General features: G+C 48.7%; 1 protein-coding gene across 1 annotated transcript in view; it reads left to right on the forward strand.

Annotated features, from left to right (window-relative positions):
• Positions 1-8,955: 8,955 nt before the first annotated feature.
• The window catches only part of WWC1 (WW and C2 domain containing 1), a 153,327-nt gene continuing 144,720 nt past the window's right edge, over positions 8,956-17,562 (forward strand). Inside the window, exon 1 of the mRNA XM_082652472.1 lies at positions 8,956-9,173. Coding sequence (XP_082508598.1) covers positions 9,055-9,173 — 119 coding nt within the window. The 5' untranslated portion in view covers positions 8,956-9,054. The remainder of the gene's footprint in view (positions 9,174-17,562) is intronic.

Raw genomic sequence — 17,562 nt, forward strand, 5'->3', positions numbered from 1 at the left:
GAAGCAGGTGAGGAGTGGCCGCAGCTAAGACAGTGGAAGTGGAGACGGAGAGAGGGGAACAGACAGATTTTGTATTTTTTCAAACTATTTTTTTTTAAATGGAAGTATAGTTAATTTACAATGGTGTGCTAGTTTCAAGTGTACAGCAGAGTGATTCAGTTATACATACATATATTCTTTTTCAGATTCCTTTCCATTATAGGTTATTACAAAATATTGAATAGAGTTCCCTGTGTATACAGTAGGTCCTTGTTGATTGTCTTGTTTTTAATCCTTCTTGGTTGTCTTTTTTTTTTTTTAATTTTACTGGAGTATAGTTGATTTACAATATTGTGTTTGTTTCAGGTGTAAAGTGATTCAGTCATACATATACATATATTCATTTTTGTAGATTCTTTTCCCATATAGGTTATCACAGAGATTATCTATGTTATATATAGAAGTGTGTATATGTTAATCCCATACTCCTAATTTATCCCTCCCCCCCTCCTTTCCCCTTTGGTAACCATAAGTTCGTTTTCTATGTCTGTGAGTCTATTTCTGTTCTGTAAATAAGTTCATTTGTATAATTTTTTTAGATTCCACACATAAGTGATGTGACATTTGTCTTTCTCTGTCTGACTTACTTCACTAAATATGATAATCTCTATTACAGACGTAGAAAACAAATTTATGGTTACCAAGGAGTAAGGGGGGGAATAAAGTGGGAGTTCGGGATTGACATATACACATTACTATATATAAAATAGATAACTAATAAGCACCTACTGTATATACAGCCTAGGGAACTCTATTCAATACCCTGTAATGGCCAATATGGGGAAAGAATCAAAAAAAGAGTGGATATATGTGTACGTATAACTGATTCACTTTGTTGTACACCTGAAACGAATATAACATTGTAAATTAACTATACTCCAATAAATTTTTTTAAAAAATATGATCATCTCTAGGTACATCCATGTTGCTGTGAATAGCATTATTTCATTCTTTTTATGGCTAAGTAATAGTCCATTGTCTATATGCACCACATCTTCTTTATCCATTCCTCTGTCAATGGACACTTAGGTTGTTTCCATGTCTTGGCTATTATAGATAGTGCTGCTGTGAACATTGGGGTGCATGTATCTTTTCAAATTAGAATTTTCTCCAGATATATGCCCAGGAGTAGGATTGTTGGAGCATATGGTAGTTCTATTTTTAGTTTTTTAAGGAACCTCCACACTGTTTTCCATAGTCGCTGCACCAATTTACATATCCACCAACAGTGTAGGAGGGTTCCCTTTTCTCTACACCTTCTCCAGCATTTATTATTTGTAGAGTTTTTAATGATGGCCCTTCTGACTGGTGTGAGGTGATAATGGACACATATTTTGGAGATAGGATCCAAGGCTTTTGTAGTCAGAGTGTACACAGGGAGTAAAGAAAAGTGAGAATCTAGGATGAGACCCAAGTCTCTGTAATTAAAATATTTTAAAACAGGGATAGGCAAATTAAAACCTGAGTGCCAGTGGCCTGTTTTGGAAATAAAGTTTTATTGGCACACAGCCACACCATTTGTTAACAGATTGTCCAGGGCTGCTTTTAGCTACAACTGAGGAGGTGAGTCGTTTTGACAAAGACTGACCATATGGCCTGCAAAGCCAAAGTAATGAATGGCATGGTGATGAGTTCTCTGGGTTTTCTTTTTGCCTCACATATCGCAGACTGAGTGCTGGAGAAACCCACAAACGCCAATGGTCCCAACAAAAAGAAGTTCAACAAAAGCCTGCTCTCTCTAGCCAAGACCTAGCAAAGGGGTAGACTAGCAAATAAAACCTTTTAGACAACCCTACTCTAGCTAAATACCATGGAAAAAAAACTGTGGCCACACTTTCACCTACACAGGCAAAGGCCAAGTAGGGACTCTAAACTTCCACCCTCAAGAGACTGTGATGAGGGACTTCCCTGGTGGTCCAGTGGTTAAGACTCCACGATTTCACTGCAGGGGGCACAGGTTCAATCCCTGGTTGGAGAACTAAGATCCTACATGCTGTGCGATGAGGCCAAAAAAAAAAAAAAAAAAGAGGCTGTGATGAGGTGCCCCAACACTCCCCTGGGATGGTGTCAGAGAAGGCCAGTGAGCAGTGTGGACTGCTTCCCCCACCCCAACAAGGTGTCAACAAGGCCAAGTGGGTAATTGGACTTTCACCTCCACCTGGCAATAATGAGGTATGCCCCCTGCCCCATTCCCCTGCTGGAATGGTATCAGAGCAAACCAGCTAAAACTGGTTTACATAAGATCCAGAGTTTCAGAACATATAAAAATGTCCTGGTTTCAGTCAAAAATCATTTGTCATACCAAGAACCAGGAAGATCTCAAACCGAGTGAAAAAAGATAGTCAATAGATGCCCTCCCAGCAACAAAAGAAGAGGTTTAGAATTATCTAACAAAGATTTTAGAACAGCCATGATAAAAATGCTTCAATGAGCATTTATCAACACACCTGACAAAAATGGAGAAACAGAAAGCCTCAGCATGGAAACAGAAAATCTTAGCAAAGAAATCAATGACATAAAGGAGAACCAAATGGAAACATCTGAACTAAAAACAAAACATAACGACTGAAATGAAAACCTCAGTGGATGGGTTCAGGAGCAGAATGGAAGGGACAGAGGAAAGAACTGTGAGCTAGAAGATAGAACAATAGAAATGAGCTAATCTGAACAACAGAGAGAACATAGACTGAAAAAATTTTAAAAATTAACAAGAGCCCCAGGGACCTGAAGGACTGTAACTAAAGATGAGAGTCCCAGGAGGAGAGGAGAAAGAGGGTAGACTGAAAAAGGACTCAGAAATAATGGCTGGAAACTTCCCAACTTTGACAGGAATCAGCAGACAACAGATTTAAGAAGCTAAGTAAACGCCAAAGAAGATAAACCCCCTCAAATCCACATCGAGACACATAACACCTTCTGAAAACGAAAGATAGAGTAAGTAAAGTATCCAAACTTTACTAGGCTGTCTCGGACATTTACAGGCTTCTGCAGCTGAGGAACAGGGGCTGGGGAGCAGGGACTCTGTTTAGCCCAGATCAGGATGTCAGTGACCGTGCAGGAAGCCATGTGATTGGGGTCAGAGAACCTTGCAAGATTGTAGGACACCACTGCTTAGCTTGGATCCCTCCATAAAAACAACCTCCTACAGTTTACAGTGGAATGGAAACAGGGTTCTTTGGATGTGTTGAACACACCAAATCTTTGGGTCCTTTCTACCTGCTGCTCCCTTAGCCTGGAATGCCCATTCTTGGCCTGTTTACATTGCTGGCTACTTCAGGTTTCTGCTTAAATGTCAGTTTCTCAGAAGGGTCTTCTCCTCTGGGCCAGTCCCCACCCTAAGATATTTTGTCATAGCATGCTGTTTTCTTCTTGTTATCAATCCCAACATGCAAATATTTATTTATTTGTTGACTTGTATATCTCCCCGACTAAACTGTCCTTGCCCTGAGACCAGAAACAACCCTGTGTCCTGAGGGCTTGACCCATTGTCTGGTACAGTTGACAGACAAGAGTATAGTTGAATAAATGAGTAAAGAGCTAAGGAGGTAAGGGACCACCTTTAAAAGAACCCCTGTGTTTCAGCGGCTGAGCTAGCACTTTACATACGTCATCTCGTTTAGTTGTCACAAGTTGACAGTGAGGTGGGTATTGTCCTCTCATTTCACAGATGAGAAAACTGAGGCTCAAAAAGGTACTGTCTCATACCCAAAGTCACACAGCAACCATGATGGAGAGCCCAATTTCACACACGGATTTTTTTTTTCTGCCCGTGTATTTTCCACTACTCTACCCAGCCCCCAAGTTAAGGCAAGTTATCTGGGTTTTAGCCCCAAACCCTACACCCTTCTTGATAGCACCTTATAAAACTCACTCAGTTTGCTCAACTAAAATTCTGACAATGAGGTATCAAACCGTGAGCAGAGGACAGGTAAAGAGCATTTCATTCCACCAGTCTCTAAGCAGTTGGGCTGGAGTTTAATTTAAGTGCCTGGGTACCATGGAGATGCAAGCTCTATATGTACCCAAGAGAGGCTTCTTTCAACCAGCCCACTGGTTACTGTGCTTCCACCCCCTCCCCTGCTTCCCACCAGGGCTCCTCTTCTGCGGTTGGGGTAAATGTGGAGGAAAGCAGTGCTTTGCAGGAACTCCCTCCCTCCGATCACACCCTTTCTTTCTCCTCCACACCCGGACTCTCAAAACTGAGATTTCATCTTCACCTTCTCCTTCAGTGCATAATTCATTTTGTCGTTGGTGAAAGACACAACAGCTCCCAGCCCCCAGTACACAGAGGCCTCTTGGATGGGAGAGTGGAAACCTCTCCTGCCAGTCCCAGGGTAACCTCCTGTCCCGAAGAAATCCAGTTCAGTGAATGAATGGACCAGCAAGAAAAAGGCGGCATAGGGAGAAAAGTGCCCCTCCTTCCACAGAGACAGCTCAGCCTGTTAAATCCTCTGCTATCTAAGCCCCAGGTGGGTCTTGGTGACAGCATTGGTGGAGGTTGAGAACCAGGTTGGCCTATCTTCAGCTTGGAATTCAGAACCCACACCTCAACTCTGCCCTTTCATTGTAAACTCAGCTATGGCCTCAGCATGCCCTCTCCCACCTGCAACCACTCCAACAGATATGCAATCTGACTGAAAGCAGGAGTTCAAGACTAGTAGTCTCCTGGCTGCTCCTCCACCCGCTTCCAACCAGACTGTTTATAACCTGAAGTTCCTTCTTCATTGGCATTCTAGATCCTACACTGCCATGAATTCAGGAGCAAAAAACCAGTTGGGAGGAGCTGTGTTGGACTCTTGGCTCTATTATTTACCATGTCACTATAGAAAAGTCACTTCGCCTCTTGAGTCTCAGTTTACACATCTGTAAAATGGGACTAATGAGAACCAGGGCAATGAGTCGTTATTCATAGAAACTCCATCGATTTTTAAAATGAGGTGACGGTGCTAGACTTATTTCGATGTATTTTCAAGCTCTGTATTAAACACTGAGGACCCAGAGATAAATAAGAAACCACCTCTTCTGTCTCAGCTCTCACATCACCAAGGTTTTCTGCACCCTAATTTTCCCTGGCTTAGGACATGGTTTCCCATCATTGAAAAAAAATAGTTCACGGGGCTCCCCTGGTGGCGCAGGGGTTAAGAATCCGTCTGCCAATGCAGGGGACACGGATTCGAGCCCTGATCCGGGAAGATCCCACATGCCGCAGAGCAACTAAGCCCGTGCGCCACAGCTACTGAGCCCGCGTGCCACAACTACTGAAGTCCGTGGGCCACAACTACTGAAGCCCGTGTGCCTAGAGCCTGTGCTCCTCAACAATAGAAGGCACCGCAATGAGAAGCCCGCGCACTGCAAGGAAGAGCAGCCCCAGCTCATCGCAACTAGAGAAAGCCTGTGCGCAGCAACGAAGGCCCAACGCAGCCAAAATAAATAAATAAAATAAAATAAAATAAATAAATTTATTAAAAAAGAAAGAAAATAGTTCACGGGCCGAATTATGAACCACACATAATGCACAACTAAAGTAAGGGGACGTTATCGGCTCAGTCACATAAACGTAACTGTGCATCCTCCAGGCTGCGTGGGAGGCAAAGCATGAGGTAGGGAGGAACAGTCATGGAGTCGGAAGAAAAATCTCCGCAGAGGTTTCCACAGCCTCCATTTCCTTGAAGAATGTCGATGCTAACAGGAAAGTACTGCTGGCATATCTGATTTTTTTTTTTAAAAAAAAAGCTAATTTCTCCTCCTCACCATCTTCATGAAATATGTTACCCTGCCTCTCTGATTCTCTGAGACACGTGTGTGTTCTCCTTTGCTGCCGCGGTGGGGGAAAGGATTTCAGTGGGTGTCTTTTACAAAACAAGACAACCTGTTTTCAGGTTCAGGTGGGCGACCCGGTTGTGAAAGCAAATGAAGAAAGCCTTGTCCTGTGGTCCCTTCTGCTCGGCCCCAACTCAGCTCCAGAGCAGCCAGATGCAGCCCAGGAGGAAGGCCGGGAGAGGCCGGGCTTCTTGTCAGATTCCTGCAGTTCATTCACCTGTAGAATAATGTCCAGTTTGCCCTATCACATGGCTGAGCCGGTTTTACCTTTAATCCCTTTCACGTTGGTCCTCAGCCTCAAGGAATGCCTAGGGATGATTCACCCGCCATCACATGGGGCAGGCAGTCATCTGTTTCATTACCTCACCCTGCTTGCAGCTTCTGGGAGATAACCCAGGATTCTTCTGCCACGGGGAGGTGGGGGGGTGGAGGTAAGGTGGACAGAGTAAGGCTTTAAGGAGTTGATTCCTGCTCTGGTCTCAATTTCCTGCTTCCCAGCCCAGGTCTAAAGATGTGCAGGAACAAGTCATGTGGAAATGCCAGGGCTAGGGCACCTGGGCTAAAAAGAAAGTTGGATTTGGTGGTCTAAAAGGGGTTTTCCCTTCACAACCGACACCAGCCGGTGGGAAGGCATGGTTGCAAAACAAGGCAAAAAAATGAAAGCAGCAAGTACGAAGATTGTCACAAACAACCACACACAATTTTCAGGCGGGGAAAGGACATGGGCTTGTGTTTGGAACAGAAAATACTTCATCAGTTTCACAGGGGTGTACACGGTGCTCCAAATGTACCACAGGGAGGCCCCTGAGATGACAGCTTACTGTGGACTGCCAAGCCCTCTACACTTCTCATCTGTAGCCCTTATGACAAGCCCTACAGAGTCTATATTACTATGGTGACTTTCAGACCTAAGACTGGGACTTCAGTTAAGCAAGTTACTCAAGGTCACACAGCTAGAAAATAGGGAGGGTTTAAGACCCACACAGACTGGTTCCAGAGCTTTCCCTTCTCAGCCAAATAACTATGAAACAAGCATCAAAAGGGACAAGCATTCATAAGCATCTGTGATATTCCAGATCCAGACCATGGGTAGGTCCAGGAGTTGCAGAGTAACTAAAAAAAAAAGAAAGAATAGGTTAATGGTGGAGAGCACGAGTACTGAAGTCAGTCCTAGGTTCACTTATTAGCTCTGTATCCCTGGTCAACAATATAGCATCTTGGAGCCTCAGTTTTCTCATCAGTGAAATGGGTATAAGAAGTTGTATTCCTTATTCCAGAGTGGTGTTGTGACACTTACATGAGATCCTGCGTGTGAGGCACCTAGCACCACGTTGACTTTAATTTTGAGCTATTGCCCTCATCACTAATGTGAGGATTTTATACATAGTGAAGTTGAGGCCCAAGCAGAGGCAGTGCAGAGGGCTACGGGAATCTCCCCATAAAAGGAGTGGGAATTCCTACTTCTAGGTGTTGTGAGGCCAGTCTGAGGCCCACATTTCTGGACTTCTGTGCATGGCATCTATGGAATGAGGGAGGGAGGGTAAGGCCAAATACTGAGCCCATGAGTCTGGCCTTAAGAAGTAACTGGCTTTGCAGAAGGCATTTGGAGGTGAGGAGCTGCCATGGTGGGGCTTCTCTAACAAAAGAAGATGAGACCACAAACATGGGATTCTCCCCTTTGCTCAGCACACCCTGGCCCATACAACACAGAATACTGGCTCCTCTGGGAGACTGTGGGGCTCAGACAAAAGGTTACACCACACTGGGCTTCATTCCTCCAGTTCACCTCCCCGCTATATATCCAGGGCAAAAAATGGTTAAAGACACAGTCAGAAGACATAGACAGCCAGTTGATCCTTAACTTTAATTAAGTAATTACAAATTTTTAATTTCTCAAGCAATATTGATTTTTAAATTTTCTTCTCATTTTTTTCAACATGGAATTTTACTTTGCTTGCTTTCTTCTTTTTCGTAACCCCCTTCCCCCAAAGCTATAACATATCAAATAGTATCGCAGAGGAGAACACAGGGGAAGCTGCCTGGGACAGGTTAAGTATTCAATTTAATGAACAACAACAATGTCATTACTATTACTTTTACAGAGTGCTTCCCTGACACCGCCTGGAAGTCCTCCGGGGTCGAGGGGGGTGGGGTAGATTGATAGCACTCCTAATTTTACGGTCCCGGGGAAAAGCCAGCTACATTTGCAAATACGAGGGGTGGGGGGATGGGTGAAACAACGTGGGGAGAAGAATAGAATAAGAGGGAGACAGATGGTGTGTGTGTTGGGGGAAGGGATCAGAGATCCTGGAAAACTTATGTTCCCCGATTTGCAAGAATGTTTCCATTTAACCACTTCTTGCCTGACTCCTGATTCTACATGAGAGAAGCGGGGAGTTGTAAGATTTGGTGCCACCTGTGCAAGAGCCTGGACCCTCGGAGTGGAGAGAGCCAGGAGCGTTGGGAAGCAGAGGGAGAGCGAGTCTTGCTCTAGCCTCCTGGGGCGCCAGTCTGGGTCAGGGACCCAGGTAAGGGGCGGGCTCCCATTCCTCCGGCAGGAGCAGCCGGCGGTTGGGACTGTCCCACGAGGGGGCGCGTCTCGAGCCCTAGGACCCGCCCTCGCTGCGCTGGGCGCGGGGAGGGGACGCGGGAACCCTGGCGCCCGGTGCTCCGCCTCCCGTTTCCGGGGCAGCGCGGTTACCTGCACCGCCCGAGCCGCACCTGGCGGAGGCAGAAGTCGCAAGCCGAGCGTTCGCTGAACGGCGGAGCTGAGAGGAGGGATAGCACCCAGCTGGGGGGAGGAAGAGGCGGCGGCGGGCGGCGGGCGGCGGCGTGGAGGCTGAAGGGCGCCGCGCGCCGCGAAGGAGGGCAGGCGGCAGCTGCGCTCGACTCGCTCTGCCACGCCGGCGGGGCGCGCACCCGGGCCCGCACCGCGCCGCTGCGGACGCACATGGCAGCGTGAGAGGGCCGGCGGCGGGAGGAGCGGGCGGCGCCGGGCCGGGGCCGCAGGGCCGCATGGACAGCGCCGCCACCCCGGCCGGCCCTCACTAGGGCCCCCAGTCCGCGGGCGCCACTCCCCAGATCATGGTGCCTCGGCGGCCGCCCGAGCCGAAAAGAGCCGGCCGGAGCCGTTGAGCCGGGGGCCCCCGCGGCGGCCGGGAGCTGCATGGGGGAGCGCGGGCCGCGCTCGGGAAGATGCCCCGGCCGGAGCTGCCCCTGCCGGACGGCTGGGAGGAGGCGCACGACTTCGACGGCAAGGTCTACTACATAGACCACACGAGCCGCACTACCAGCTGGATCGACCCGCGGGACAGGTAGGACCCCGAGAGGCCCCCTCCTGCCCCACGGGCCACCAGCCGGTATTGTGCAGGGGATGCCGAGGAGCTCGGCGAGCGTCTTCGGTTTCCCGCACCCCACACGCTCCACCTTCATCCCCTTCTGGACCGCCCGGGTGGGCTGCCGGGAGGAGGGGACGGCCAAGTGAGTTGGCCCAGGCTGCCGCCACTGCCTTCCTCTGATGAGGACTCAGGCCCCAGGCGGCACCTGCCCGGAGTTTTGACCTTAAGCTCTAGCCCCGCCCCCCGCCCCCCGCTTCCCCTTAGTTGGGTCGGGCGGGGGCTGGGGGAGCAACCTAGCCGAGCGATGCTGGGGCTTCCCGGGAAGGCTTTCCCCAGCACGGGGTGGGGGAAGAGGGGGGGATGGGGAAGCATCTGGTTTGGAGCGGGTGGCAGGCACCCAGGACTCAGTGGGAGACCGCTGGAGGAAAGACACTGCGTGCGTGCAGGGGAAGGCAGCCTGGAGTGTGGTTTTTGACAGGTGTCTCCGCGGCTCTGAGAGGAGCAGGGGAGCAGTCTGGGGGCCTGGAGGCCGAGAGAGGGAAGGAAAGGAAGGAGCGGGGGAGGTCTGATCGGGGAGACCGGTTCTCCAGGAATCTCACGGCAACTTGGAAGCTGTTAGGATGTAGATGGAGGTGAGAGGCCTCCGCAAAGCCCTGCCCATCCCTCTTTCTCCTCCCTCCCTTTCTCTGGGGACCGCGGCTTCTCAGCCCTGCACCAGCGCGTCCTGACCTTGGTGGGCACCAGGCCCGCTGGAGCACCGGATTTGTTTTTGCTGAGGCAGGTGGAGTGTGTGGCTCTTAGCTTCCAGACTTTCTCCTGGTTTGGACCGCTTGGCATTTCTTTGCACACACGCACCCCCCTCCCCATGAATATCCTGTGGGGAGGGGAGGACCACCCTCTGGGACCGCAGTCACCTCTGTGGTCAAAGTGCCTCAGGAATGCGGAATTTTCACCTGGTCGCTGTGACCTTGGGTGTCAGGTGCCTGTAAAGCAATGGAGGTGAATTGTTTGGACCCTTCATCCTGTGGGGTTGGGATGGAGGTTCCAGAAGTCCAGGATGGGGTGTGTAGCGAGGTGAAGGTTGAGAAAAAGCAGAAAGAAAATGTGAGCTGAGATTCCTCGTGGTTTCTGTGAGCACTTTGGTTCATTCATTCAGCATTTACTGGGTACCTCCTCTGCGTTCAGTACCACGCTGAATGTCTCATCAATTTAATCCGGAAGAGAAATTTTTAACGCTGGAGAGCGTCCCGTGGGCAAGCTGCTTTTACCTCTGAGCCTCAGTTTCCCTATTTGTCAGGCAAATGATTTGCTTGGAAGGGAAGGAGTAATAGTGGAACTCTTTTTTAAAAAAATTTATTTATTTTACTTTTGGCTGCGTTGGATATTTGTTGCTGTGTGCGGGCTTTCTCTAGTTGGCGCGAGCGGGGGCTACCCTTCGTTGTGGTGCGCGGGCTTCTCATCGCAGTGGCTTCTCTTGTTGCGGAGCACGGGCTCTAGGCACGCGGGCTTCAGTAGTTGTGGTGCGTGGGCTCAGTACTTGTGGCTCGTGGGCTCTAGAGCGCAGGCTCAGTAGTTGTGGCGCACAGGCTTCGTTGCTCCGTGGCATGTAGGATCTTCTCCGACCACGGCTGGAACCCGTGTCCCCTGTATTGGTAGGCGGATTCTTAACCACTGCGCCACCAGAGAAGCCCAACAGTGGAACTCTTCAAAGTTGGAAGGGACATAGAAGATCAAGGCCCAACTCCCACTTTCAAACGTGAGACAAACTTTGAGGCCCGGAGGTGCGATTTGCTTGTATTTTGATCTTTCCACCCCTCTGCCTTATTTATGCCGAGTTCTTTACCGGCTCTGAAGTTCTAACCTCCACACTTGTGGTCCTACTCACTTTCCTTCCCCATGCCCCCCTCAGGGTCAGTTGCCCCAGGGACTCTGTTGCTGTGTTGGTGAACTGGACAGTCTCTTGTCCTCTCCTAATACAGGCACAAGTTCAAGTTTCTGTGTCCTCCCATATTTTAGGTCCCAGCAGCTACTGAGTCCAGTGTGCTGTTAGCAGTTGAATGTCGAGGACACTGCTAACTCGGCCCAGGTCATGCATCTAGGAACTTCTCTGGGCTGCTGAGAGGATAACACAGCTGTAGAAAGCTTCTTAAACAACGGTCATTTTTTACCCTTGGAAGAGGGCAAGCAGTATAGCTTCTGTGGGATACTGACTTGACTAGAGCATAATTTCCCAAATTTTAGTATTATGTGGACCACGTTTTTTGCTATATCCACCTGTGTTATTGCTTACTTAATATTTGACTTTAAATCAACCCAATTTGAATTTTTTTTAGCCACTTTCATAAAGGGGAAACTAGTAATATCTATTGCCCCCAGTACTAGGGAACCTTTAAAAATACAGTGTTGGGGGGGAACCACAGTGCCATTATATTTGAGTTCACTCCTGGGGCCTGTCCACGGCTCCAGCAACAGGGCTGTGTAGCCTGTGTTTTTAGGCAGATTGGCAGGCATTAAAAACACATTGGCACTTCCTGGAGCTGCTGACTCTCTCCGCGTTGTAGGCCACTGGTTTGAATGCTGCATCTTTGTATTGATATCTGCTGGTCATCCCACCTGCACCAGCCCGGGGTAGGGCCCCTGAGCTTGGGGCGCTGAGGGGTTCTGAGCTCACTGTTGTGGTGAGCCAACTTTGAAAGTTTGGGGAAAGAGCTGAGCAGAGGGTATCCACTTCTGACTCCTTGGAATTCCCTCCTGCACACCCCAGAAGGGAGTTTTGCCTTCTCGTCCTACCTGTGTGGCCTCAGGCAAATCGCTTGACCTCTCTGAGGTGCAAGTGCTCCTTCGGTGAGAGAAGAAGGTTGATGAGATGTCTCTAAGCCCCCTGCCAGTTCTCAGATAGGATTTCGCTGATTCGGGCTTGATCTCGCCTTCTCCCTCCTGACTCCATGGCAGAATTGGGAGGGGGGACGGCAGGCAGGAGGGTGAGGGGACTGAGAGGAGGAGAACGTTTAACAAGGCTGAAAAGCGCCAGGCTTCTTTGGGGTGGTGAGGTTAGGGGAGAGAAATTCTGCCAAGGCAGTTACATCTCTGCAGCTGGTTAATGCTATGAAACAAAATATCACATAAAAAATTAAAAAAAAAAAGATTCTGCTCCTTGAGTGTGTGTGTGTGTGTGTGTGCACGCGCGCCCATTTGTCTTGGTTTTTTTCCTTATCTGAATCAAGGAGATACACCTGTCCATTCCCCTGAATTTAAAAGAAGTAAGTCAAATGGTCCTTCAGTCAGAAAAGTGATTTCTTAGCCGCAGAGAACAGAATAGCGTTTCGGGTTACCAACCCTGAAGAATGTCCTGGCACGTTCCTCTCTCTGGGCCTGAGCTGTTTTGTGTGCTGTCCAGCTTGGAGGCTGCTGGGGGTAGGGAATCCAGTTTTCAGCTTCCCCTTTCACTGGGGGGTTGCCAGCTCTCTCCCCTTCTCACCCAGGGGAAGACAGGGAGGCCGAAATTCCTGAGGATGGTTGTCCCAACAACCGGAGAGGGGCCATTGGGCAGCTCGGGCCCTGCCTACTGGGCCAAAGGCTCCAACAGCACCACGGGCTCCTCCCGAGGCAAGGCTGGTCTGAGAAGGTGACAGGTCTGTGGGGAATCAGGTGCTGCATATCGGGCTGTGGAGCAGCGTGCCTTTAGCAGAGTAACCCTGGGTGCTTCTGGGAGCTTCCAGCAAAGAGCCAGCATTCCGGGTATATTTAACTTGGAGGTATGCAACAACAAACACACTGATTGTTCTCCGAGGAAGAATGGATTGTTGGAACTGGCCCTGCTGGGGAAGGTTCCTGAAGCCTAATTCCTGCTCATTGGGGGGTTTGTCTTCTGACCTTCTTCTAGGAACCACCTGGGAGCTCTGTGGGCACAGTTTCTGGGGCTGTGTGATCAGTGCTAGAGGCCCACGTGTCTGGGAGGCCATGTTGAGAGAACCCAGCAACTTCTCTCATGATTTGAGGAGGAATTTTTGCCAACGCTGTTATTTCAGGAATGATTCATAGTGTAAGACGTTGGGTCTCCAGCAGGCAAAAGATCTTAATCTCCTTCTGGTTACAGACCCTTATAAGAATCTGACAAAGGTTAAGGATGTTTCCTGAAGAAAAGCACGAACATGGCTTTTGGCACATAATTTCAGGGCGTTTGTAGACCCCGGGTTCATAACCCCTGCCAGAGATTAACTTAAAAACTGCTCGTCGCTCCCTGGATGCCCTCCTGTTTAGCTAGGTGGGACATAATGATTGAGCATGTACTATATTCAGGTAGTCTGCTGGGAGCTTTCCACGGATAACTTCTTTGAATCCCCCTAACAACCCTGGGAATAGGTTATCTGCCTGAGAAACCCGAGCCTCAGGGGGGCTAAGTTTGGGGAAAGCCACTCAGCTTCTGAGGAGCTGAGATGGGAATGCCAGGCATGCCGACTCCAGAACCCAAATTTCTAACCACTCAGCTGCCTGGACTCCGTTGCTGAATTAAGACCTCTGCTCCACCGCCTAAGGAATTTGGCCTTGGGGCATGGGGCCAGCACAGGCATGATTTCAGTTACCTGCTGCCATTCCGGTGTTGCCAGGCCATGGCTATCCAGTGAGTGGTGTAGAAAATGGAAAGAGGTTGAGTCTTTGAATCCTGGCGTCTTGGATCGGCTGGTTGCTGCCTGAGTGACCTTGGCAGGTTACATATTCTCTCTGAGCCTTGATTTTGTCTTCTCTAGGATGGGATGATGCGCATAAACTGTCAAGGGCCATTATGAGCATAAAAGAAGTTCAATCACGTAGGGCAGCTAGCACAGAACCTAACATACAGGAGACACTTGGGAACGCCAAACCTTTTGGCTTTTACTAGGAAGTACTTAGGAAATACTTAAGTCAGATGGAGACTGAGTCTCCATCCAGCTCTGTAGCAGTTTGCAGCTGGGATGGACCTTTCTGGTCATGTAATCCAGCCCTCTCATTTCACTGATGAAACAGACTCAGAGACTGGTGACTTGCCCAAGGTCACACAGCAAATGTCAACCTTGAGTCTAGTAGAGGTCTCCTTTCTTCTTTCTTTTATGTAAACTTTTCCCTAAAAATCAGACCCAGTTTCTTCTCATCCACGGTAATAATTTGAGAATATGTTATGCGTGTGGTTTATTCTTTGTAATCCTTTTTGACTATGCAGACCAGCAAGTTTCTTTCATAGCATTGCAATCATTTCTGACTTGTGTCGTAGGAATGTGTTATATGTCGACCAGTTAAAGCACCAGCAATTGCAAGTGCATTACTGTTTTTATAATCAATTTAAATAGATTTAAGGTTATTGTCGGACTAATGTCACTTTCCACCAATTTACATTCTGACAAGCTTTCTTAAGTGGGAATTATAACCAGCCTGCCAGGGAATTTACCCAAAGCCTCTATTCTCCATGCTTCTGCCTTTTTTTTTTTTTTTTTTTTTGCGGTACGCAGGCCTCTCACTGTTGTGGCCTCTCCCGTTGCGGAGCACAGGCTCCGGACGCGCAGGCTCAGCGGCCACGGCTCACGGGCCCAGCCGCTCCGCGGCATGTGGGATCTTCCCGGACCGGGGCACGAACCCGTGTCCCCTGCATCGGCAGGCGGACTCTCAACCACTGCGCCACCAGGGAAGCCCTGTGCTTCTGCTTTTAATGATCCACTAATACCTTTAGCTTGGGCCTTTACAATTATTAGAGGACTTTTCTTCTCCTTCCAAGGCTTGAATTTATGATCTACACATTTCAGGGGAGTCTGCAATGCACGGGAATATCTTACGTCATTCATTAAGAAAGAAATAAGGTTAAAAAGCACTAGTCTAGCTAACAGGAAGAAATAAGAGGCATTGGAACCCACAAATGAATAAAATAATAATAAATGCTAAGTCTCCTAATATGTAGTCTGTGCTGCGCACCAAGTGTTTTATATTATGATCTCATTTAATCCTTTTGCCAACCATATAAGATAAGTACTGTTATTTTCTCCATCCTCAGATAAGGAAACAGCGATTTAGAAAGGTTAAGCATTTATATTTGCTCAAGGTCACCACCAGTAGGTGATGTACCCAGGATTGGGGCCCAGCTGGTTGAACTCCTGAATCCACACTCGAATTAGCTATTGCCATTTCAGGGCTCCAGATGCCCTGTTGACAGGCTGGGCTGGAAAGTTACCATTTACTCCTAAATTGAGGCGAGCCTGCTGTGGATCTCTGGGAAAGGTGTTTTGCCAAGGAGGCTTAATCAGAGAAGCCAATGAGATCCACATGGCAGCTTAGGAGACGATCGGGCACAAAATCTACCTTCTGGGAGCAGCCAGCTAACCAGAGCTCTGGGAGGGAGGGAAAGAACAGAGAAGGAGGCAGAGAAACTCTGAAGGATGCGGTGTGTGGAGAGAGAGAGTTCAGAGTCGTTCCGGAGTCTCTCAGGTAAATGCTCCCAAAGGCCAGGGACTTAGTAGCCAAGGCAGCGCCTCCCTGTCACCACCCCTCCCGCTTTTGGCCTCGCCAAACTGACCTGATTCCCCACTCCCCTGGGATCCCCGGGAGCTGTGCAACACTGCCCTTTTGAAGAGAAGCGAATCAGGTTGCCTTGGTTACTGGGAAGGTCGGAACGCCCAGCTCAGGTGCACATAAGGAGAGACGAGGCTAGAATAAGTGGGAGTTGGCACGTGGCCGGCATGCTGCTGCAGAACTCTCTGGATGCAGGAAGCCTCAGTCGGGTTTTGGCTGCATTTGCAGGGGGTGCCAACTTCACTGCAGTCAGCTGTCTGTGCCGAGTGTCTCCAGCCACGTCTGCCTCCAGGCTATGGGGATCTGCCCCTGGCTCAGCGAGGGGCCCTGGATAAGAGAAACCCACTCCTCTTGGAGAAATGGCCTGGGTAGCATCTCCTAGTACTTCCACTTGGACAGGACTGAGGGCTGGATCGGGGCTGAGTCTGGGTGAAAAATGCGTGCCGTGCCTCTCCCAGCACGGAGGGGCCCGTGGGCCACACACCTTTAGGTGGAACAGGTAGAGGCTCTAGTTACTGCTACTGACAAGCTTCTCGGCTGCCCTGAATCCCTGTTTCAGAGTGAGATAAAAGAAGAGAACACTCAGAAACTGGATACAGTGGCGTTTTGTTATTTAACCTTCACCAGCGGGCCATTAAGCCTCCAGCTCCTGGGCAGACAAGCTCCTGCCAAAATAAAGGGGGGGCGTTCACTGTTGTTGTGTGGGGGGAACGCAGAACGTTCTGTAAAGATGCTAGACAGGGGAGAGGGAGTGGAGAAGAGAGAGCAGGGAGGAGGGAAGAAAAGGACAAGTGCAGTGGGTTACCTCCACCCCCATTGCCTCTTCAATGCTTCTACCCATGACATCTCACCATTGGAGAGAAATGGGATCTTTCAGTTTCAAATGTCTGGCAAAGAAAAAGGACCCAGGCTTAGGTTCTCGTTCAATGATCGGCCAGAAAAAAAAAAAAAAAATGAAGCCGCATCAAGATTAGGGACACCTTTGTTGGCTTTTTTCTTCCCCTGCTCCATTCATCACTCTCTGGCAGCCAGGACACCAGGCCAACGGCAGCTGCTGACTTTCCCCAGCCGGCTGCCTGCTGTTGCCGGGCCTGGTTTGGTGGCAGCCAGACTGTCCCCACGCTGGCTTCCTCCCCGCCCAGTGGCGGTTACTTGTTTGATTTGTCTCTGGGATGCCCTTAGGATCCACTGACTGATACCTGACTTGGAAGGATGAAGTATCAAGATCCAGGCATCAGGTGTCTGCTAGGATGAGATGAGCCTGGGACAGCCTTCCAATCCTGCATCTGTCGTGGCTTTTCTTGGATAGTTAGGGCTCTCTGAGCATTGCGTTGTGTAGTCCAGGAATTTCTAAAGTTTTAAAAGTTTTTATGTTAAGTGAAAAAAGAAGCAAACCCAAAAACTGTTCCATGAAAAATATAAATACATGTGGACGAATTAAGGGGTTTTAAAAAATGTTTCACTGGAATGGAAGGGCTATACATGAATCATTTTCTAAAACAAAATTGTGGCACATTATTAGTATATTCACAATATACAGAAAATTGCAGAGAAACGTCTGCTAAATGGAACACGGCATTTACAGACCTTGGAAAGATAAATAAAAAGGGCAAGGTAGGTATAAGAAAAGACAAAAGACACAAAGGAGTCTGGAATTTCATTATGAGTATTACTGCCATTATATATCACACACATAATCACGTTTTATCTTTCCTCTGAGTTTGGACCTATAAGAGCCATGAGAAAACAATGTTTGGAGAGAGACGTTCAAATTTGCTTCTGACACAGTCATTAGGATTTTCAGTTAAATTTAGATGGACTGAATTGTTTC

Source organism: Grampus griseus (assembly GCF_964374135.1).
Source record: "Grampus griseus genome assembly, chromosome: 3".
Classification (NCBI taxonomy): Eukaryota; Metazoa; Chordata; class Mammalia; order Artiodactyla; family Delphinidae; genus Grampus; species Grampus griseus.